The 21038-nt window shown below is 44.2% G+C and overlaps 1 protein-coding gene across 1 annotated transcript; it reads right to left on the bottom strand.

The window, feature by feature from the left end:
- Positions 1-387: 387 nt before the first annotated feature.
- Positions 388-20494, bottom strand: canx (calnexin). Its single transcript, XM_075481960.1, has 15 exons — positions 20412-20494; positions 14267-14491; positions 12684-12757; positions 10957-11015; positions 10321-10462; positions 10013-10094; positions 8241-8433; positions 7968-8157; positions 7304-7417; positions 7065-7221; positions 6775-6990; positions 5472-5591; positions 2773-2911; positions 2557-2687; positions 388-2003 (listed from the first exon to the last, which is right to left on the bottom strand). Exons 2-15 carry the CDS (start codon positions 14486-14488, stop codon positions 1944-1946), a joined length of 1899 nt encoding a protein of 632 aa, XP_075338075.1. The 5' UTR covers positions 14489-14491; positions 20412-20494; the 3' UTR covers positions 388-1943.
- Between the last annotated feature and the right edge of the window lie 544 nt (positions 20495-21038).

Genomic DNA, 21038 nt, shown 5'->3' with positions numbered 1-21038 from the left:
TTAACTTGTTTCTCAGCAGGTCTCAGATGCTTGTTGTCCCCCCTTTCCTGTCCTCTCAGCCCCCAGCTGGTCGAGGAAGACGGCCGCCCTTCCTGCTTCTGATGGAAGTTTCTTCGCTAAAAATGAGTAAACTCTCATAACAGAAATATATTTTGACATAACTTTAAGAATTTTAACTTTTCTTCCGTCGTTTGTTTCCACATTTAATTAATTCCGTGTCTATATTCTTAATTTTTTGGCACTTTTAACACTCCGTAATGAAGATGATCCTGGGTGGGTTCAGGCGGTCCGACAGAACCGGATGCTCAGCTCAGGTCCGATGAGACAAACCAAGATGAAAGAATCTGAGTACGGCGTCAGAAAAGGGACAAAAACTCTCCGGCTCGGTTTCATTTGTCTTTATTTTTATTCATCAAAACAAATGGTGACCGCTTGGCCGCGCACACACAGACACACACACGCACGTCGGGCTCCATCATCACAGTATTTCTAATCAAAGCTGGACCTTCCTGTGGTGCCGGTCAGAAACTGAAACGGGCCGGGCCGACCGTCAGTTCACACACACAGAGAGAGGCGACAAAATAAAGAGCAGAAGGTTACACAAAGTTTCACCAGCAGGTACGCCGGAACCGGACCCATCAGAAACATCAGAATGGAGAGGAAGGTTTACCCCGAAGGTCACCTGACACGGTCACAGGACAGCAGAACCAAACCAGAACCACCACAGTTACATCCTGCTCTGTTAATCTTAGAACTCTGGACTTGTTTTCTGCGGGTTATAAAACACGACCTGTTCATCATGAATAAATTAACGGGTCACATGGACAGACGGATCAAAGCGGCGGGGAAGACCGCGGGTTCTCAGGTCACGTGACCAGCAGCAGACGGCGACTTGAAGGTTTTAACCGAACCCCCTGATCACACGACGTGATGGCGGCCTTAGGTTTGGACTTTAAAGCAAGTTTTTTTTTCTTCCCGGAGCTTTCCGCCACATCTCAGCGCCGTTATCAGATCACGTGACGGCGTCAGGAGGAGCCGGAGGTGTGGCGGAGACTCGGTGAGATGACGTTTAGTAACAGAAAAACCAGACTTTTGACTTGAAGCGCCGTGGAGGTCGCGTGCGATTGGTGGAGGGCGTGAGGAGTCATCGGTCCAAACGACAGACGAGAGCTCCGATTGGTCGGATTTCTGCCGCTTCAGGAGTCCAGCAGGAGGTCCAAATGAGTCCAGAGCGAGTTCTCTGGTTCTGAAACGGGTCCGGGCTCGTTGGACCTCCTGCTGGATGAAGGAGGCAGGAGTCGAGCTCTGAAACGGGACGTCACGTCATCTCCAATCTGCCGCCGCGCCCGGGACAGACCGACCCATCGCAGACACGGATGGGATTTCGTAAAAACGTGGATGGCTGGTCCGAGCCGTTCTGACCTGAGAAGCAGCAGAACTCAGGGTACGAACAGAAAAAAAGACAACGGGGAGAAGATGAAGAAGACGTTGGAGTGTTCCCAGTTAATCGTTTTAAATCTTCTCACGGAGCCGGCCGGGCGCAGCCGCTACGATCTGGGTTACTTTCGGGCAGCTAGCGGGCTAATTTAGAACCTAGGAGCTGTTAGTAGTTAGTCGTGTGTCAGTAAGTTATCGGTCTGTGGTTTTTATCACCTGTCTGGCAGGGGGGGCGGAGCTTCTGCAGACAGGACGTTGGCCCCGCAGGTCGCTCAGGTGCTGTTAAGGAATGATGCAGGAAGTTTAGAGACAAAAACAAAAATCCTTTCAGTCCTGTTTTCACTGGAATCATCATCTTCAGGAGGAGGAGTCCATGATTAAAATCCTGTCGCTGCTTCCACTGGTTCCAGGCAGGCTTCATCACCTCAGAGCGGAGGAGCAGAAGAAGAAGGAGGAGAGGAGGAGGGTGGGGGTTGTTGAGGTTCAGGGCTGCGGATTCAGAGATATCAGTCCTTTCTGACCCTCCTGTTCCTGGGAGATCTCCGCAGAGCGTCGTCCTCCAACTTCTGCAGAGGAAACAAGAGGAGGAGGAAGAGGAGGGTAAGTTTCATTCGGCTCCTTCGGCCTTCAACACACCCTCAGAAACACCCAGACCTGGAGGCGGGGCTTAAAAAAAACCAACCAAAACAGCGAGCTAAGTTCACTCAAACTAACAAGCACCAACTCTCCGATCCATCTCAGGCTCCTCCAGCTGCAGGTAGCCAAAAGTTATGCAGTCATTTTGATTAATTTTTATTTTCGAACATGTATAAAAAAAGAAATGTAACTATTTGTACATACAAAAGAAAGAAAAAGAGAAATTAAAATATATATATATTTTTAAATTAAATCACATAAAGTGCTAATACATAACAAAACACCACACATTGTTCGAAAAAGGAATGGGAAGAAGTACAATACTTTTTAGTTTCCCACCCTTTTTAACTACTCTTCAGTTTGTAAATACAACTACTACAATACACCTATATAAATATTTTAAGGCTAAAAAGAAGACTCTAACTTAGCGTTAATCTCCAGCAACTGTTGCCTGGTCTGGTCTTTACAAGACCCAACACTCACCTCGTCTGATGTGTCCTCCTTCTCCTCCTTCTCCTCCTCCTCCTCCTCTTCTTCTTCCTCTTCATCTTCCTCCTCCTTTTCCTCCTCTTCCTCTGCGGGAGCCTCCTCTCCGTCGCTCTTTTTCTCTGGAGCTGGAAGGAGAAACGTAACGTGAGAAACTGAAGGAGGAAGCAACGACACAAACACAACAGAGTCTTGCTCAGATGTGGGAGCCACCTGGACTGCTCTTCTCCGCCTTCTTCTCCGCCTTCTTCTCCGCCGCCGCCTCCTCCTCCTCCTCCACCTCTTCCTCCTTCACGTCAGGCTGAGGTTCGTCCGTCTTCTTGTACTCAGCAGGCGGCGTGGCGGTCTTCTTCTACAGAACGAAGAGGACGTTAGTTCAGTTCAACCAATCCCTCGCATTCTTCTGTCGTCATGAGACAAAAAACTGGAAATACTTTCATCTTCAAACAAAAACTAAGCACCCACAGCAGCTACTTATCATTATGGATTCAACTGATACGTTATTGATCTGAAAACCATTACGAACACGAACGATGTTCCAAATATCCGGAGCAGCTTTTATTTGCATGACTTCTACTTCCTGTTTTCTGCACGGATAAGAGTAACAAAAATTATGGTTTTCAGATTATTTTCTGTGTTTCGCTTCCTTAGATTTCCACATGACCAAATAGTGCATCAAAGATCCTCTACACCAGATGTATATATACACACATGTACCTTTAGGTCCAATAATTAACCCTAGGGGGAGTACAACCCTACATTAGTATAGGTCAGAGATACTCATTCCGCGGCTCCTCAAGCTCTAATAGGCGGCTCGCACTCGCACAGTAGCTTATAACAATATGGTAACAATAACAATAAATTTTTTCAAATAACATACAGCGAATACTGCACAGTATTATTATTTATTAAGTATTAATAAAGGCTTAATGGTGTTTCCTAAAGGGGGAACTGTTAAACCTGGCAACGCAGCCCGCTTAACCCACCCTCACACTTGACCGCCGTGCACGCTAGCTCCTTTAGCCGGCGCGAGATGCAGGCACAATGGATCGGTTTTTAATTAAAAAGGGCAAAAACCAGAACAAAACCCATGCTCATCCTGAATGTCTCACTATGATTACAACAACAAACTACAACATGAAGAAAGTCAAGGAGATGCACACCAGCTTCTGCTCATCCCAGTATTAAGGTAAATGTGGTCTGAATTGAAAATGTATTGGCTGTGTTGTTTCTTTTTTTGTGGGATGTTTTATATGTAGAAATGCATATTTGCAAAAGGGGACTTCAGTATGTTGGCGTAAAAGTGGCTCTTCCCTTAATTTTGCTCTGCCAATGTGGCTCTTGTGAAAAAAAAATAAAAATAAGTGAGTATTACTGCTGTACACCGACAGGATGGCTCACTACGAGCAGGGATAAGTGTGGAGGGGCAGCGTCTCACATTATTTACCGTCTGTGTTTACATGGGCCGCTTCTGATGAGTCAGAACAAACACCTCTGAACCAGATCAGACCATCCGAGTGAGTTTTAATCGGATTAAGAGAATCAACAGGGATATGTAACCATGCATACGCTTAATCTGATTGGTTCCCTTTGAACGGCAGAGAAAAGCCCATGAGGCTCAAGGGACGGGATGAGTTTCTGAGGAGCAGAAACATGGAGGCAGCGGGACTGAACTGCTTCAGACTTTCATCCACAGGCTCGTGTTCCTCCGGTTTACAGATGGCAGGAGGCGGCGGCTCAGAGGGAGAAAATGTCGCCATTGTGATCGCATGCTTCCTCCAAATTAACCGAAAAGTTTGGTAAAACAAAGTGTTTTTTCTTCTTTTGTTTATGTAAACACAGATAATTCTGACCTGAGAGCAGCTTCTAAAGGTGTCATATTGTGTAAAAAAAAAAAAAAAAAAACCTTCTTCCAGCTCCTGGGAGCAGATATCAGGGTGTCTAAAGTCCATAGCAAGCGTAAAACTTTTAGTTCCCCTTTGTTTGAAAATTCCTCATTTAACGAGCCATTCTGATTTTTATTCCAAAAGTTTTAATCTTATTGATTTCATAAGCTGCTAATTATTCATAAATTCATTTTATTGCTTATATATGCGCTTCATCTTTTTGTTTGGTTTTATCTTGGAAAGATTTATTTCTAACTGGTACCAGAAACAGGTTGAAGCCCTTTAAAATGAGCCAACAGGAGCGTGGACGTGGTATGTGACCTCCGCATCTCTGGAAGGTGACGACGCCTCTCAGAGAAATTCCACCCGAGGACAATGAGCTCAGAACTGGAGGATCGGTAAAATTAAACTCAAAACAAATCTAAACAAGATCTAAAAAAAAATTTAAAAAAAAGAGAAGAGAATGCTACAAAAATACCTTAAAAGTAAAATTTCTCACCATAAAAACAGCCAATTCTCAGTCTGAAATCACGATGACGACAGCAGTAACACGACAGAGCTACACTACAGCACCACAGAGACACGACGTGAAGCTACTCTAACAGCGACGGCGGCATTCACCGTGACCGAGGCGGCGGGGCGGCGTTTTGGGCGTCCGGCCTCTTTAAACTCTTCCTGTAAGCTGGTGAGACTCAACTGACCCTGAGCTGATTCCGACGACTTCTGTGGACAGGCCGTCATAATTTAATGGTTCTTACTTCACAGTAAAAGTCTCCATGATTTAAAAGCCACTCTTTTAAATCATGAACGACCGTTTTATTTGATTTAAATCGATGATAAAAGGATTCAACTGCAGCCCTGACTTTCATGTAAACAACCGTTTGTAAAAGTTTCAGAGAAAAAAAAAACGAAACACAAGACACTCGTTTTAAATAAAATAACATTTCAAAATCAGAAGAGAAACTGAGATCTGCTGCAGGAAAATGAGGACAGAGCAGCCCGTTTGTGTGTCTCTGCATCCGTTACCTTGCCCGTGCAGCAGAAGACAACGATGAGGACGAGCGGTAGAGCCACGGTGAGGACGTAGACGACCCAAAGCCACGGACGCTCCTCTGCAGCATTCAGCATCTGAGTAGCCAGACCGGGCTGCAACAACACAAACAAACAAACTTCAATAAAAAAACAACAACAGACAATAAACTCCAGAAAAAACAAACATTGACAAAGAAAAAAAAGCACAAGAAAAAAGAAACAAACAGTGATAAACATTTCAAAACATGTACAAAACACACATAAAAACAACAAACAAGATAGACAAAATCATAAAAACAACAACAAACACTGATAAACAACATTTAAAACAAAAGACAGAAAGTGTTAAACAACAAACAAACAGTAATAAACATTTAAAACGTCTACAAACAAACATAAAAACAACAAACACAGACACTGATAAACAACAAACAAACAGTAATAAACACCACCAGCTTTCCAAAATGACAGCACTGAATTCAGGGAGTAAAACTTAATGTCAGCTGGACTGATTGGTTACAAATTGATTAATCCTGTCAAGTCTGAGTGACAAAACTAATCAATCAAAATGATCACGAGCCACTTTAATACGACACAACTCGAGTTTACAACAGCTTAGATGTTGATCACCTGACAGAACAGACAGCTACTAACACCGTATCATCAGAATTATTGATAAGTATTGATCGCCATCATCATCTGGAGTCTTAAGAGTGTTTTGGTGAGCAGCCAAAGTTTTAGTTTGATCTCTGTTGGGTCGAACTGTTCCATTAAAACGCAGTTTAAGGGGTGAAACTACTCATTTTCTCCTTGGTTCATAACTTTCATCTCTGCCACAACCGAGGCGATGTGGGAAAAGCACAGGTGGGAATATTCTGGGAATATTCTGGGTGGTTCCTGTTGATGGTTGCTAAGGAGACGCTTTACAACATCCGTCTCTGCCTCCTCCGGGGGGTTACATCACCCACGAGGTAGACACAAACACTCAACATCCAATCAAACCGTTTAGAAGTGACGAATTATTGTTTCCCTCACGAATGTTTTTATCTTTATTCAAATGTTTCTCTAATCAAAACCACAGCAAATTAAATCACTGAGTCACAGTTTTAATCTTCTTTTCTTTCTTGATTTAAGAATATATATATATATATATATATATATATACATAAATATAAATTAAACATAAATATGCAAATGGAGGCGTGATACTTGGATGAAAAAGGAGTCCAAGTCCACAGGAACACGGGTGTTATGACAGACCGAGTCTTGAGGGTTTGGTCTAAAAGCGCCCCCCTACCTCAGCGGCGCCCTCTGCTGCCTTCTTCAGCCCCCAGCCATCGGTGGCCCAGCGTTCGGCGGTGTTGCGGTCGTTGCTGATGAAGAAGTTGTCGAAGAAGATGTCGGACGTCATGGACCAGAGCTCGAGCCCCACGGCGTTGAATGGTGTCATCTTGTGCGGCTCCAGGTCCTCAAAATATGCCGGGTTGGCGATCTTCCTCGGCTTCCAGATGCCCTGAAACCCAAGGAGTACCGAGGTCAGAACCGTTTCCGGGAGCCCCAGAGGGTGAAAAACAGGCGCAGACGTACCTGATAGTTGGGGTTGTCAATCATGGAGGGCTTCCACTTGCCCTTGTAGTTGGGGTTGTCGACCATTGGTCGCTCCCAGGCGCCACAGCCAGCGGCGGTCTCGCAGGCGGGGTTGGGGACCTGAGGGGCCTCCCATTCGCCGTCCATGTCCTCATCCCTGACGGAGAAAGAGGAAGTTAGCGAAGGAAACGGCCGAGCGGTGGGTCTGCAACACAGGCTGCGTCGCCACGGTAACTCACCAGTCATCGGGTTTGACGGCGTCGGGGTCTCCGATGTACTCGGGCTCGTCGTCCAGCCAGCCGTCTGGTTTCACGGCATCTTCATCTGAAACCTGAGCGGGAGCATCTTCATCCCTGCGAAGAGAAGCTCAGATCAATAACCTCGTCACCAGACCACCGAAGTCCAGATGTGAGCTTAATAATCTGATTTATAATCTGTCTTTATTTAAGTTTTAGAGTATCAGGGTCTGCTCCTTCTCCACTTCTCTTGCCTACGGTGTGCCACAAGGTTCAGTTTTGGGGTCTTTATTGTTCCCATTGTATCTGCTGCTATGCAGATGACATGCATCTGTACATCTCTGAAAGACGTTTCTAAGCTACAGATCTTTCATATGTGCTTAGAGTCTAGTAAAAGTTGGAGAACTTTCTCTAACAAGGTCATGGAAACTAAGTTCTCTTCTATCAGGAACCTTGGGGTAACTTTCCACTCAGCTTGCACTTTGGTTCGACTTCCCCGGACCATGAAGCGTCCCACTGATACGTCCATCGGTGTGTTAATGTTGTAATAATGGTTTATAAGTACAGTCTTTTTACCATTTACCACAATAACCGTACACAAAGGCGACACATCTGGAGCCTAAAAGCGTTAAGAAGACATGAAACGGCGTAAAAAGCCAAATCTGACCAGTCTTCGGGCTTGACGGCGTCAGGGTCCTGGATCTTGGGCCTCTCGTCCCAGTCATCCGGCTTCTGGTCGTTGGGGTCCTCGATCTCAGCGGCGGGGTTCACAGCCGGGGTCATGTCTGTCAGCAGGTTGCCGCTGTTCACCACCGTCTGATCCACCAGCACCTCGAAGCTGTTGTCGGAGTTCACCACTGTGTGGGGGGGGAAACTCAGGTGAGTTCCCTTTACAAACCTCAGTTTCTTATCCATGCATGCGTGTGTGCGTGTGTCATACCCAGCGTGTACAGGTGGGTCTTCTTGTCGGTGTAGTACGTCCGCAGGTCGGCGTCGGGTTTCTTGGCGTGCTTCTCTTCGTACTCTCCGGTTTTGGGGTTTTTGTGTCTGAAGATGAAGTGCAGCTTGTAATCTTCTCCACATTTGTCAGGTCCAAACATGATGGTGTAGGGAGTTTTATCCACAAACTGGTCCTGCACGCACACACAAACACACGGGTTAACAAACTGTAACCAACCCCATCTTTAACTTTCAGTCCGTCATCATTCTGACGCACCTCACAATCGGAGAAATCTCAGTTTGGTTCGATTCACTTTAAAGTTCCTGAAACCGACTGAAAAATGTATCTTTTTTTTTTTAACTATAAAACAAAAACAAACTAAATATTTAAGCCAATCAGTCCACACTCGAGTTGTTTTCCAATCCAACTACTTTACTGGAATTTGTTAATATGTGGTCATCATCGTACCAACTTATTTACTCTTTTCTGATCTTAAACTCTGTAACGATGCCGTTTCTCTCTTTCCGACATGGTCAAACCTCCTCCTGGGAACACTTTTAAAAGGGCTTTAATGAATATTGGTTCATAATAATCTGATCCATTTATGACTCTCACATCTTTCTTCTGCAGGGTTAGCTACGCAGAAGCTGGTCCAAACTTTTATTAGAGCAATTTAAATTAGTGTAACCAGCAAACAAAGTGAACTTTAACACCTTTTTATGTTGATTTATGTTCAGTATAAACAGTTTAGGGCCCAGCATGGAGCCCTGTGGTACCCCACAGGTACCCTTCAGTACATCGGAATCAGAGTTATTGTAACGATGCCGTTTCTCTCTTTCCGACATGGTCAAACCTCCTCCTGGGAACACTTTTAAAAGGGCTTTAATGAATATTGGTTCATAATAATCTGATCCATTTATAACTGTCACATCTTTCTTCTGCAGGGTTAGCTACTCAGAAGCTGGTCCAAACTTTTATTAGAGCAATTTAAATTAGTGTAACCAGCAAACAAAGTGAACTTTAACACCTTTTTATGTTGATTTATGTTCAGTATAAACAGTTTAGGGCCCAGCATGGAGCCCTGTGGTACCCCACAGGTACCCTTCAGTACATCGGAATCAGAGTTATTGTAATGATGCCGTTTCTCTCTTTCCGACATGGTCAAACCTCCTCCTGGGAACACTTTTAAAAGGGCTTTAATGAATATTGGTTCATAATAATCTGATCCATTTATAACTGTCACATCTTTCTTCTGCAGGGTTAGCTACTCAGAAGCTGGTCCAAACTTTTATTAGAGCAATTTAAATTAGTGTAACCAGCAAACAAAGTGAACTTTAACACCTTTTTATGTTGATTTATGTTCAGTATAAACAGTTTAGGGCCCAGCATGGAGCCCTGTGGTACCCCACAGGTAACTTTCAGTACATCAAAATCAGAGTTATTAGGCTGCAGTGAGGATAAAGGTCAAATCTGAACTGAATTTTAAGTTGACCATCTTTATTTATTTTAATTGACTGGATTTGATTACACAGAAGACAAAAAACACACCAAGTTAAAACTAAGTTGAGTTGTGGATTAAACTGTGATCCTTTTTTACTTGTGAAATTAATAATTCAAGTATTTTTCTGGGTGGTTTTAATAACTAAAAGACTAAGAAAGGTTTTTACTAACAGCTGTCGTCCGACTGTTCTCTGACCAGCTTTGACTAAACAAACCGCTGCAACTTGCACGAAAACTTAAACCTAAATGGAAAGTTAGCCAGAGGCACTGACCAGGTCGAGGTCAGGAGTCTGAGTCAGCAGCTTGACGTAGGCGCCGCCGCAGTCGATGCCAGACTGGAAGTTCACCTCGTACCTGAACACACAAAGAACCGAACATCAGAACAGCAGCTTATGTGGTTTTAAAATCCATCATGTTCAGACTCTTTTATTCCCACACAGGTTCGACCCCTGGTCTTAACATCTGCTGTTAGTAAGAACACTTTCCACCTGGCAACGCCGAACGGTTTATCTACCAATCACAGCCACCGATCTGGTGGAGAAACCCACAAACGGAAAGATTAAAGTCGAGCGGTTCTTACTGGATGATGAGCGGCATGTTGTCAAAGGTGAAAGGTCGCAGCAGCTGGGCTGAGATGGCGTGATGTTTGGCTCGAGACTTCAGGACCAGACCTTTATCACCGGGGAGCTTACTGTCCCTCATCTCCTCCACAGACCATTTACCTGTTCACAACACCATCATCAGGTTCAGTTCAGTTTGTGTCAACCAAGGAAAATAGAATAAAAGGTGAATTTAACAGAGTGATGTACGATCTAATCCCTGCTTTGGTTAGTTCTGAATATATTTAAAATGCGTTTTCCAGCGGAGTTTATCATCTTTCATGTTTTCATCGACCCTTTCAGTATTAACTCCATTTATTTGAGCCATTACACGAGTATTTAATCTACCGTTTCCAAATTATTTTAGTTTTATTCAAATTTAATTCCATTTTTTTTTTTTTTTTTTTTTTTTTTTTTTTTTTTTTTTTTTTTTTTTTAAATCAAGCCAAAAATCTTAAGTTTATTTATTTCAGTCCAATAAATAATGCAAGATCATCACCAGAGCAGCAAATATGTCATATGCACATGTCCCTGAAGTATAAAATAAACGAGGTTCAGCACCCAGAAAGTTTGACTAAAATCACAGCATCTGTATAGCTTTAGGTTGAGACACCTACCATCATACTTGGCGATGTCCTCATCAGCATCATCCTTCTTGGCCTTGGACAGAACCCACCTAAACCAACACAAGAGGTTCAGTTAGCATCAATAAACCAAACATCTTCAAACTCTAAAGCCGTCTTGGAGAAAAAACATCTCAAAACGAGCCTTCCTCATCCGATAATCAGTGCAGGTTCGTGCCAAGATGTCGACATCCAAGAGTTCAGACCAACCAATCGGATTTTAATCTCGATGTCAACTTCCTACGATCGATGGATATTCAAAGTGTTGCCAATGCAACGCAAAGCAAACGCAAACCAAGCGCTCCCTGCATGAGCCAATCACAGCTGTCCTCCACATGAGGACCAAACCAGAGACAGTCGGGGCAGATTGTGCCGGAACAGAGCAGCTTAAGCAGGAAGCTCCATTTAACTTAGGAGAGTTTTATTGAATTTGTGGTGCATTTATCCAGTTAAAGGCCATTCTGAAGCCGCTTTGATGTTGTTTTAGTGCTCAGTTCTTTGACCACAGAGGCAGCTCTGGCTATTTTAAACATCATTTATTTATTTTTTTTAAATAAAAGATTACAGACGATAAAGCCGGCGTCTCATCCGACAGTCGGATGGATCCAGCAGTTCTGCTGAAGTGTGATTATCATCAAACATCCCTCCCGTCCTCAGGTGAGTCTCACGTATGAAGCTGAACTCGAGCTGCAGTTACACCCGGTTTGGTCCATTTAACTTTCCCCAGGACACGTTCCCAGCAGCAGAAGTCGGTGATTAAAACCTTCCAGACATCCTGCTGCCTCTAACTTCCTCTGTGGGAGATCACGGTACATGTAAGTACAGCTGAATTCACTGCACAGACACCATTTTTGAGCTAGTTGAAGGGTGATTTTGTCAGATGAGGCTGAGGTTATAAAAATAAATAAATAATCAGGATTTTATTAGAGCAGAGCGACAGTCTGGAAATGCTTTAAGCGAGCTGACATGTAGTCTTAACGGGCTGATTTTCAGCCCAAATTTCTGACAGAAAACAGAAAACTATGTGAATGAGAGCAGCTTTATTGGGAATTCAGCTGGATTGATACATATCTAAAATGAGCTGGAAGTGTGTGAGCAGCAGCCAGGATAAGAGCCGTTTGAATTCTCCAAAACACTCAGGAAAGGAGCTCCAACGCTTCCTTCATGACAGAAAGGAGCTCATCCTGCCCCACAATTCCTTTATTTTTTAATCCACCAATTCATAAATATGAGGACAGGAGGATGAGTGTTTCCCTTTTCCAGCCTCTGACGTGTTAATCTGACATTTTGATGGTTATTCTCAGGCTGAATTCACAACCCGACTTCTTCTTTATTCCTGAAGATGTTTCGCTTCTCATCCTTTCTTCAGGTGAAACGTCCTCAAGAACCAAGAAGAAGAAGAAGTCCAGTCCTCCTTATTGAGGCTCTTCTGAGTTAATCTGACTTATTATATTGTTTACTCGGACATTATAACCAATGAAGCGCTCAATAAACTGCTCAAAACAGAATAACTTCTTTCTGCAAGTATCATATTAATGCAACCAATAACAATTGAAGAGCAATAATCCTGAAATCTAGTTCATTTTAAATCTAACTCACAGAGTTTCCCCGGCCATCTTTCTTTTTTCCCCCCAAACAAGGAAAGTTTTCAGGGAAAGACGTCAGGAGTAACCCGATTCGACAGTTTGACTGCAGCCCAGCTGTGTGATAAATGTGCTCACCCGTCCAGCGTCCCCCGGTCAAAAGACTCTGCAAAGAAGTGTTCCCCCACCGGCTCTGGAGCTTTGTAGGTCACCTGAACACCAAGAAGTGATGAAAAAATGTCCGTTAGCAGCAGCATTCAAAGACTTCACAACTGTGAACTGACGGATACAAAAACAGGAATACTGCCATTAAATTAAAGGTTAAAAAGCATTTTATTTGTCATAAAATTAAAGCTGGTGAAGTTGCCGGCGTGAATGCGGTCAGTAGATCAGCGGGTCAGTTCACTGCACCGTTATCAGACTCTCCTCCTTATTTGACTGGCTAATGGTTAACAGATGCTTCCTGGGAAAACATTCAATTCCTCCTCATGGAGGCAGAGTGGAAGAAATCAGGGCGGGGAAGCATTTCTTATCCTCTCAGCGCTTAAATTAGAGGCGACATATTCAGTAACAATCCCTCCTTTCTGCTCCTGGGAGCATATATTAGGGTGTCTGAAGTTTTTTTATTTTTTATTTCAGATGTACGTCACTCCTCGAGTTGACTCTGCCTCCTCAGCTAAGCCCCTCCCACTCACATCCACCCTGAGGCAGCAGCCTCAGAGGATATCAGAGCCCAGTGGATAAACTCTGAGGCTAATGTTCCAGCAGAGTTAGCTAAAGACTGTGGCTGTGTTCGAAACCGCATACTCATCGATCAGACAGTATGCAGAGCGTTTACCCACAATGCATTTCGCTCCTGCCCGAGCCGAAATCAGCCGGCCTGAAGCTGATTTGGCTTAAGCTCTAAACTCTGTAAACTTTAGCAACATTTGAAACATTTTCAGGCGAGAAAGTAGTCGTTTAGATCCCCAACGTGTTGAAAACCTGACAAAATACCGGCTGTTTACAATTTTGTTCCCACGAATTCGGCGCTACTAAAGCTAGCCGCAGTGAGCAACGCACTTCCTGTTATTTTCACAAAATAAAATACCCGTTGCCTTTTATCATAGGGAAAGCCATTACGATACAATTGGTGCTTTTGTTTTGAAAACAGGAAGTGAACCTACCCTCGTTGTAGCTAGCTTGAAACTGCCGTTTTGACAGGAAATGACGATCGGCGACGTCACGTTACGTTGCATCTTGGGTAGTTTGAGTATGAGTAGTAACCTCATGATACATACCCAACATTTCGGAGAATCTAGTATGCATCCGGGAACTTCTCGCTTACTCAAACTCACATACTAACTCAAAAACTTAGTAGGAGTAGTAGGAGAAGTATGCGGTTTCGAACACAGCCTGCAAATGTGCAGCAGCCACTTTTCATCCCACTGTTTTAACAACTCGGTCCAGTTCAACGCTGGACTGAAGAAACTGAGCCACAAAGAGGGATCAGCTCCAACTCTCAGAGCCTGAACTTCAGAGCAGGAAAATGGAAGCATCTGAGAAATAATTCCTCATGGTTTATTTATCGATTTATTTCTTCCTTTAGCAGCAGCTAACGCTAACAGCTGAGCTAATGAAGATGACGCACACCAACTTCTAACTAACTTTATTTTAATAACCTAAAAGTTTCCCCTCTCAGTCTCACAAATCTAAATGACCTTCATCGGTGACCTTCTTACCTTCGGTATGGGAGGAGTTTTAGGAGCAGGCGGAGCCTCGTCTCCTTCTAATTCCTCGTCTTCAGCCTCAGCTCCATCCAAACCCAGATCCAGCTCGTCCTCCACGTCCACGTCGTCAGTCAGGCCGTCCTCATCTGGCTCCTGGGCCTGAGAGACGGGGGCTAAACTGAGGCAGAGGAGGCCCGCCGCCAGAAGAACGAACAACACGACCCTCTGATGCATAGTCTGTGACGAAGGGAGGAAAAGGAGCACAAAATGTATCATTAAACTAGAAAACGACAAACTGGACAGGTTTGAATGATTCGGTTACATTATAATGTCAAAAATAAGCTAACTAGCTTAAAACTTTCCCAACAGGTTTCAGTGTAAGCTGTGGAAACGTGTTCTTCCATCTTTAAAAACGGACTATTAATGCATCCCTCCATGGACGCGGTGACCAACCAACCAGCCCCCACGGGACACGCCGCCTCAGCTCCTTTAACCTTAATGAGATTACACCCCGCGGGATCAGCGCATTAACACGCACATTTATACAGCTGCAGGGCTGATGAGCTTCAGCAAAAATATCCACCCGCTCTATTTTCCAGCAAAGTCGAGTTAAAACTCCAGAGAAAAGAAAAGAAAAACACCAGAAGACGAGGGAGAATAAAACCACCCGTCAGAGCCTTTTAATCACGACAAACTGTTCATAAAAGGGACAAAAATCAGAGAGGAGACACGGAAATGTGATGATACACAATCTTAAAGATCTCATAGCTGGATATTTTCCCAACAGAGCACTTCAGCCTTCAGTTATCAGGCCCCTCTCTGTGGAACCAGCTGCCAGTTTGGGAGGCAGAGCCTTCAGTTATCAGGCCCCTCTCTGTGGAACCAGCTGCCAGTTTGGGAGGCAGAGCCTTCAGTTATCAGGCCCCTCTCTGTGGGACCAGCTGCCCAGTTTGGGAGGCAGAGCCTTCAGTTATCAGGCCCCTCTCTGTGGGACCAGCTGCCAGTTTGGGAGGCAGAGCCTTCAGCTATCAGGCCCCTCTCTGTGGAACCAGCTGCCCAGTTTGGGGGGCAGAGCCTTCAGTTATCAGGCCCCTCTCTGTGGAACCAGCTGCCCAGTTTGGGGGGCAGAGCCTTCAGTTATCAGGCCCCTCTCTGTGGAACCAGCTGCCAGTTTGGGAGGCAGAGCCTTCAGTTATCAGGCCCCTCTCTGTGGGACCAGCTGCCAGTTTGGCTTCAGGAAGCAGGAAGTCTGATCTATTAAGATCAGACTTCAAACTTTTTGAGTTTTTTGACAAAGCTTTTAGTTAGGGACGTCTCAGGTGACTCTGCGCCTATGGCAGCATAACTATGGGATGTTTCAGACAGCTGGGGGAGCCCCCATGATGCACCTCTCCTCCCTCTGCTCTTATGACATCATTGTTGTCATTAACTTGTGTTTCTCTCTCAGCAGGTATCTCTGGCTTGGTGTTACGGTGTTTGTTGTCCCCTCTTTCCTGTCCTCTCAGCCCCCAGCTGGTCGAGGCAGATGGCCGCCCTTCCTGGTTCTGGTTCTGATGGAGGTTTCTTCCTGTTAAAAAGGGAGTTTTTCTTCCCAGTCGCCTCATCTGATGAGGGTCAGACTACAGCCCAACAAGAGACGAACACGCAGGACCGGGTTTAACCGTCTTTCTGCTGCAGCTGTCACACAGCAGACCGCCGGGCTAATCAGATTAACCTGCTACAGGATTAGCATGCACGGCTAACAGTGCGACTACAACAACTAGCTGTTAACGTAACATCAAGGCCACCTGGCCGGCGTCCACGGGGTCTTTGTGGGAATTAGCTGCAGTGGAAACTTTAGCTTTAAAATGTGTCTATTAGCTGAGAATGCAGGTTTGAGCTGGACCTTCAGCAGAATCAGTCCGAAGTTTTCTTTTAATGGAAATATTCTCACTTCCAGGAACAGAAACCCAGAGTTTTAGCTCGTTAAAAACAAAGAACCCCCCTCAGTGGTTAAAGGAAGACAGAAAGAGTCACTTTATGCATCTTTTTTTTATAAGAAAAGAGAATAATTTTAATTTTGGTCCATCCCCAGCTCCTCCACATAACAAGTATAGCTAAAAAAAAATTTAAATATCATTAAAGAGCTCAATATTGGAAACCTATGGTGTCACACCCTAATCAGCTCATTAATTCAAAGGTGTCCTGAGCCAAGTTTAAATGTTCTCAGTCTGGATCAGTAGGCTACACAATCATGGGGAAGACTGCTGGCAACCATTAAAAACAAAGTCCTCTTTTCTCATTTAATTCGGAAACCAAGGTCCCAGAGTCTGGAGAAAGAGTGGCGAGGCACGGATTCCCCGTAGCTTGAAGTCCAGAGGGAAGTTTCCACAGTGGGGGATGGTTTGGGATGCCATGTTGGTCCACCGTGTTTTCCACAGTCAACGCAGCCATCCACCAGGACGTTTTAGAGCATTTCATGCTTCCTTCTGCTGGTTCCATAACCATGGTGTACTGTGCTTGATTGGCCAGCAAACCCCAAAGAGACTCTATGGGGTATTGTCAAGAGAGAGATGAGAGACCAGCCCCAACAATGCAGATGACCTGAAGGCCGCTATCAAAGCAACCTGGGCCTCCACGCCACGCCGCACTGATGCAGTAATTCATGCAAGTAAGGACGCCCAACCAAGTATTGGGTGCATAGAAATGAACACGTTTTAAATATCCTTTTTTTTTTAATTGATCTTATGGAACAGTCTAATTTTCCAAGACACTGAATTTTGGGTTTTCCCATCATCTGTAAGCCTTAATCGTCAAAATGACAAGAAATAAAGGCTCGAAATATTTCACTCTGTGTAATGAGTCTATATAATGAGTTTTACTCTCTGAAATGATAGACAGAAAATATTGAACTCGAGCCGCTGAAACCGACAGGTTCATCGGAGTGATGACTGATGCTGTGCACGTCTCCAATAAGAAGTGCTGTATTGGCGTCTTTGAATGATATGATTAAATACCTTCTCCCTGCCAGGAGCAGCGTGGGTACCATCTGAGGGCTGCAGAGTATTCACAACCATGAGGTGATGGCGTCACTCTGAATCCTGCAGCTGTGTTGGACCACCAGCAGGAGTCTGTTTGCTTTGGTTGGAATCCCTCATTCTCATTTATTTATTGGAGAGAGAGAAAACGACCCAAAAGACGAACATCGGAGGTCATTAGAAGGGTTTTTGACCGGTGGAAAAGTCTCCGTAGACATTTTACATGTTTTAATGTCAAACTGAATGCATACTCTGTGTCAGTGGCAGGGAACAGCAGAAGCAGGTCCTCCTGCAGGAGTAATGAGCTTTTAGCCAGCCTCTGATTGGCTGATAAAACAGCAGCTTAGTCTTAATCAGTTCATTGGCGGCGGCCGAAGCGTCGTCCACCACGAAGCCTGCAGTTACAGTTAATCTGATATTAGAGCGTCTTCAGCCCGCAGGACATCTGCTGCTCCTCAGATCTAACCGAGGCCACGAGGAAACGCTCCGTTTCCCCAACAACGGCTCCAACACGGAGCGCGTTCAGCCTCCAAAGGTCGCTCAGCTGGCTAATATTCTTTATTTTCTGTCTACTACAACAAAAATCGAACATTTAAAGAGTTCATTAATGTTTCGTAACTAATCAATCAACAATAACAGTCAGTAACCCGTCCATACACTCAACGTATGTGCAGACGACATCTAAAGACGCCTCTGAAGTTAACTGGTCACCAAACAGGAGGGACGGGTTACAATTTAAACGGATATAAGCAGCGTCTGCTGATTAACTCCCTTCAAACAACTGAAATGTGACCAGCTTTGTGTTTTATGTTCATCCTCTGAGGGGATTCAAAGATCAGTCACAATGAAGAGAATAAATTAGACTCAGTTTCTTGCTCTGCTGCTTTAAATTAAACACAAACCCCACCTCGTGCTCATTTACACATTCATTGAAAATCACTCTGAAGATGAGTAAAATCCCTTCAAACCGTCCGTTTGCCTCGGTTAAAAATCACTCATCCTCATTTATTTATTGGAGCGAAAGAAAACGACCCACATTACTCTGATTTTACTCCAACAAAGACACTCTGGTGGTTGTTTTTCCACCACAAAAACAGGCCGTTCCTCCTGCTATTTTCAATCTCAACCACTTCCTGTTGTCAGAAATTCTTCTTCTACAGTTTCCAAATGAGTTTTTTTGAAAGTAAAAGAAGCCGACGTATTTCTTCTGAATTTTTAAATGGAAGGCCCTCCAACCTGTGTGGGACGCACTGCCTGGAAGTCCCAGAAAAAGGCTCAAATGTGAATCAATCTGAAACCTTCCATCCATACATGGCTTCCCCGACGGGTCACCAGGGTCTGGAAGCAGCCAGGATGAGAAGCCGCACCATGACGGGTTGCGAGGAGGTGCCTCTAAGTGCGAGATCACAAGTACAAACTGAAATTCCCCTTTAGGAGGTCGGGTTCAGCCCCAGAGGAAGACGCTCCAATTCAAAAGCCTTTCAGTTTCTGAGGGTCAGGATTAACGGGCTCAGCAGAACATGTCGAGGATGCATCAAACATGCCCCAAAATGAGATGAAAAAGTCGAGATAAACCTGGATCAGGCAAAACTGGGGCGAAAATCCGTTTGTACGGAATGTGGTACATTCATTGGTTCTGCATCCTGGCAGAACAAATGAAGCATGATGTTCCAGATTCCTGTGGATCTACAGAACTGTAACCTCAGAGCAGACGGCACCGCGACACCCCGCTCTGTACCAGCAGGTTGAACCAGTTTTCCTGGGAAACGGGCTCCCAACACGTGGTAGCAAAACAGTTAAAACTACAGTATGCGCCTCCGACTCGGAGCGACCCGACGACCTGAACCGCTGCAGGATGAGAAACATCGTGAACGGAGCTGAACTGGGGCAGAAAAACGACCCGCAGCCTGTCTGATAAATAGTTATTCCTGAAATAAAAAGGTGAAAGAAGAACCAAGAGCTTTCATCTGAGTATTTGTAAGGTTTAGTCTCTTTCTGAGATGATAATGGACAGATAAATCAGCAATTAGGTTTTACTGTTCACGCCCGACAGCTACGAGACACCGATCAATCGATCACAGTTGAGGAATTTAATTACAAAACAACTCTAATCTCTTTTCCTGGTGGCTGAATGATGACAAACCGCCACAGTCTGGAAACACCTTTAAGACAATTCCTGTGTTGGAAAACAGGTAAAAAATCAATCATTAACAGCTAAAAACCTGCTCTTCCTGACGTTTGGTTTTCATTACAGATAAAGTGAAGCATTAAAAATGCATTATAAAGATACTGTAACAGCAGAAATCTGGAAATTATGAGCATATAATGACATTAACTTGACATCTTAAAAGGTTGTTTCATTGCTGAACTTGACTAGAGAAAATCTAAATCGCCAATTTCTACTAAAGCTCTACTAATTATTAGCTTCTCCAATTAAAATGCATCTGTTTTATTTGATTAATCAGGGATTGAAGACACTACACTGCTGATTTAATGTGATCACAGGCCAACACCTGCTTCTGAAGTAGATTAAAATATAATTTAGCTGAAACGTTTTAGTTTTTTAAACGCGCTCCAGCATTCATGCTGCTGATTTGTAATAATAGAGCCTTTGAAATCCGATCCGACCTGTCATCCTCTGGATGAAAAACTCCCAATTAGTGATTTCCATCAGCTCATAAAAGTCCGGACTCAACATCGACCCTCCTCCGTTATGAACACGCTGATCTTAAGCTAACTTAGCCATGTTGCAATGCTGCTGACGAAACAGCTACCAGTGAAGCAGCTCGTTTAACCCGCCTGGGTCAACTACAACATAACAAGAAGAGAGAAAACCCTCATTTAAATCACTCAACATCAACCATGTTATCTGGGGTAAGTCGTGTGGTGACTGTAGGTTAGAAAAGGCCACTGCAGCTAGCATGCTAGCAGGCTAACAGGCTAGCTGCGTTCACCTGCGATTAATTGGCCTCAGATAGCCGCTTACACACCATAAAGATTCATTTCTAATCACTAAAACCCGACGTCATGTGGGTATTTACAGAGCATGTCGCTTAAATAAAGCCATTTTTACCAGTAAACAATATTTTTTTTGCGGGGCAGTCGTGTAAAAACTGCCATTTATCGGTCTCTTTACTCACCTCCGGCTCTTCGATGTGACCGCCTGGGAACTACCGAGGAGGGTCACGTGGGAAATTGCAGGACGGGAATCGCCTTTCTCCAACATCCATTGGTCAAAAGGAAAGACCGTTTGACGTTTCCTGTCAACTGTCAGCAGCTGATTGGTTGTAATAAAACCCCCACTGTCCCGCCCCCTGGAGCTGCACCTCGTGGACAGCGATGATTGGCCCAGCTGTCAGAGGAAATCTGCGCTGATTGGCTGTAGTAAGTCTATGAGGATAGGCGTTGACTGAGATTTAAACGGATTTTATTACAAAACATGATTATCGTAATCAATATCCTGCCTTTATACTGAGTTAGATATTAGAAAATTTGTTATTTTCAGATGACTTTATTCACTATTCGCTATTTTACGCTCACAGAGGGTAAAATTGTGGTGCGAAAACTCATTAATAACAACAAACCAGACAAACACAACAAACCTAAAGCAGTGTTGTGTATTCTCGTGCTGTTGTGCTCATGCATGGTGTATTATAGTAAAACTTCAACTCTTTTTATTCATTATTCACAAAATAATGAATAAAAAGGGCAGAAAAAGGTTTGTTAATCGATTCAGGACATGTTATTTTTCATTTCTAGTCTCATAT

This window comes from Odontesthes bonariensis, chromosome 13, assembly GCF_027942865.1.
Source record: "Odontesthes bonariensis isolate fOdoBon6 chromosome 13, fOdoBon6.hap1, whole genome shotgun sequence".
Classification (NCBI taxonomy): Eukaryota; Metazoa; Chordata; class Actinopteri; order Atheriniformes; family Atherinopsidae; genus Odontesthes; species Odontesthes bonariensis.
The sequence above is the reverse complement of the archived record's forward strand: the minus strand, read 5'-3'. Positions and strand labels throughout refer to the sequence as shown.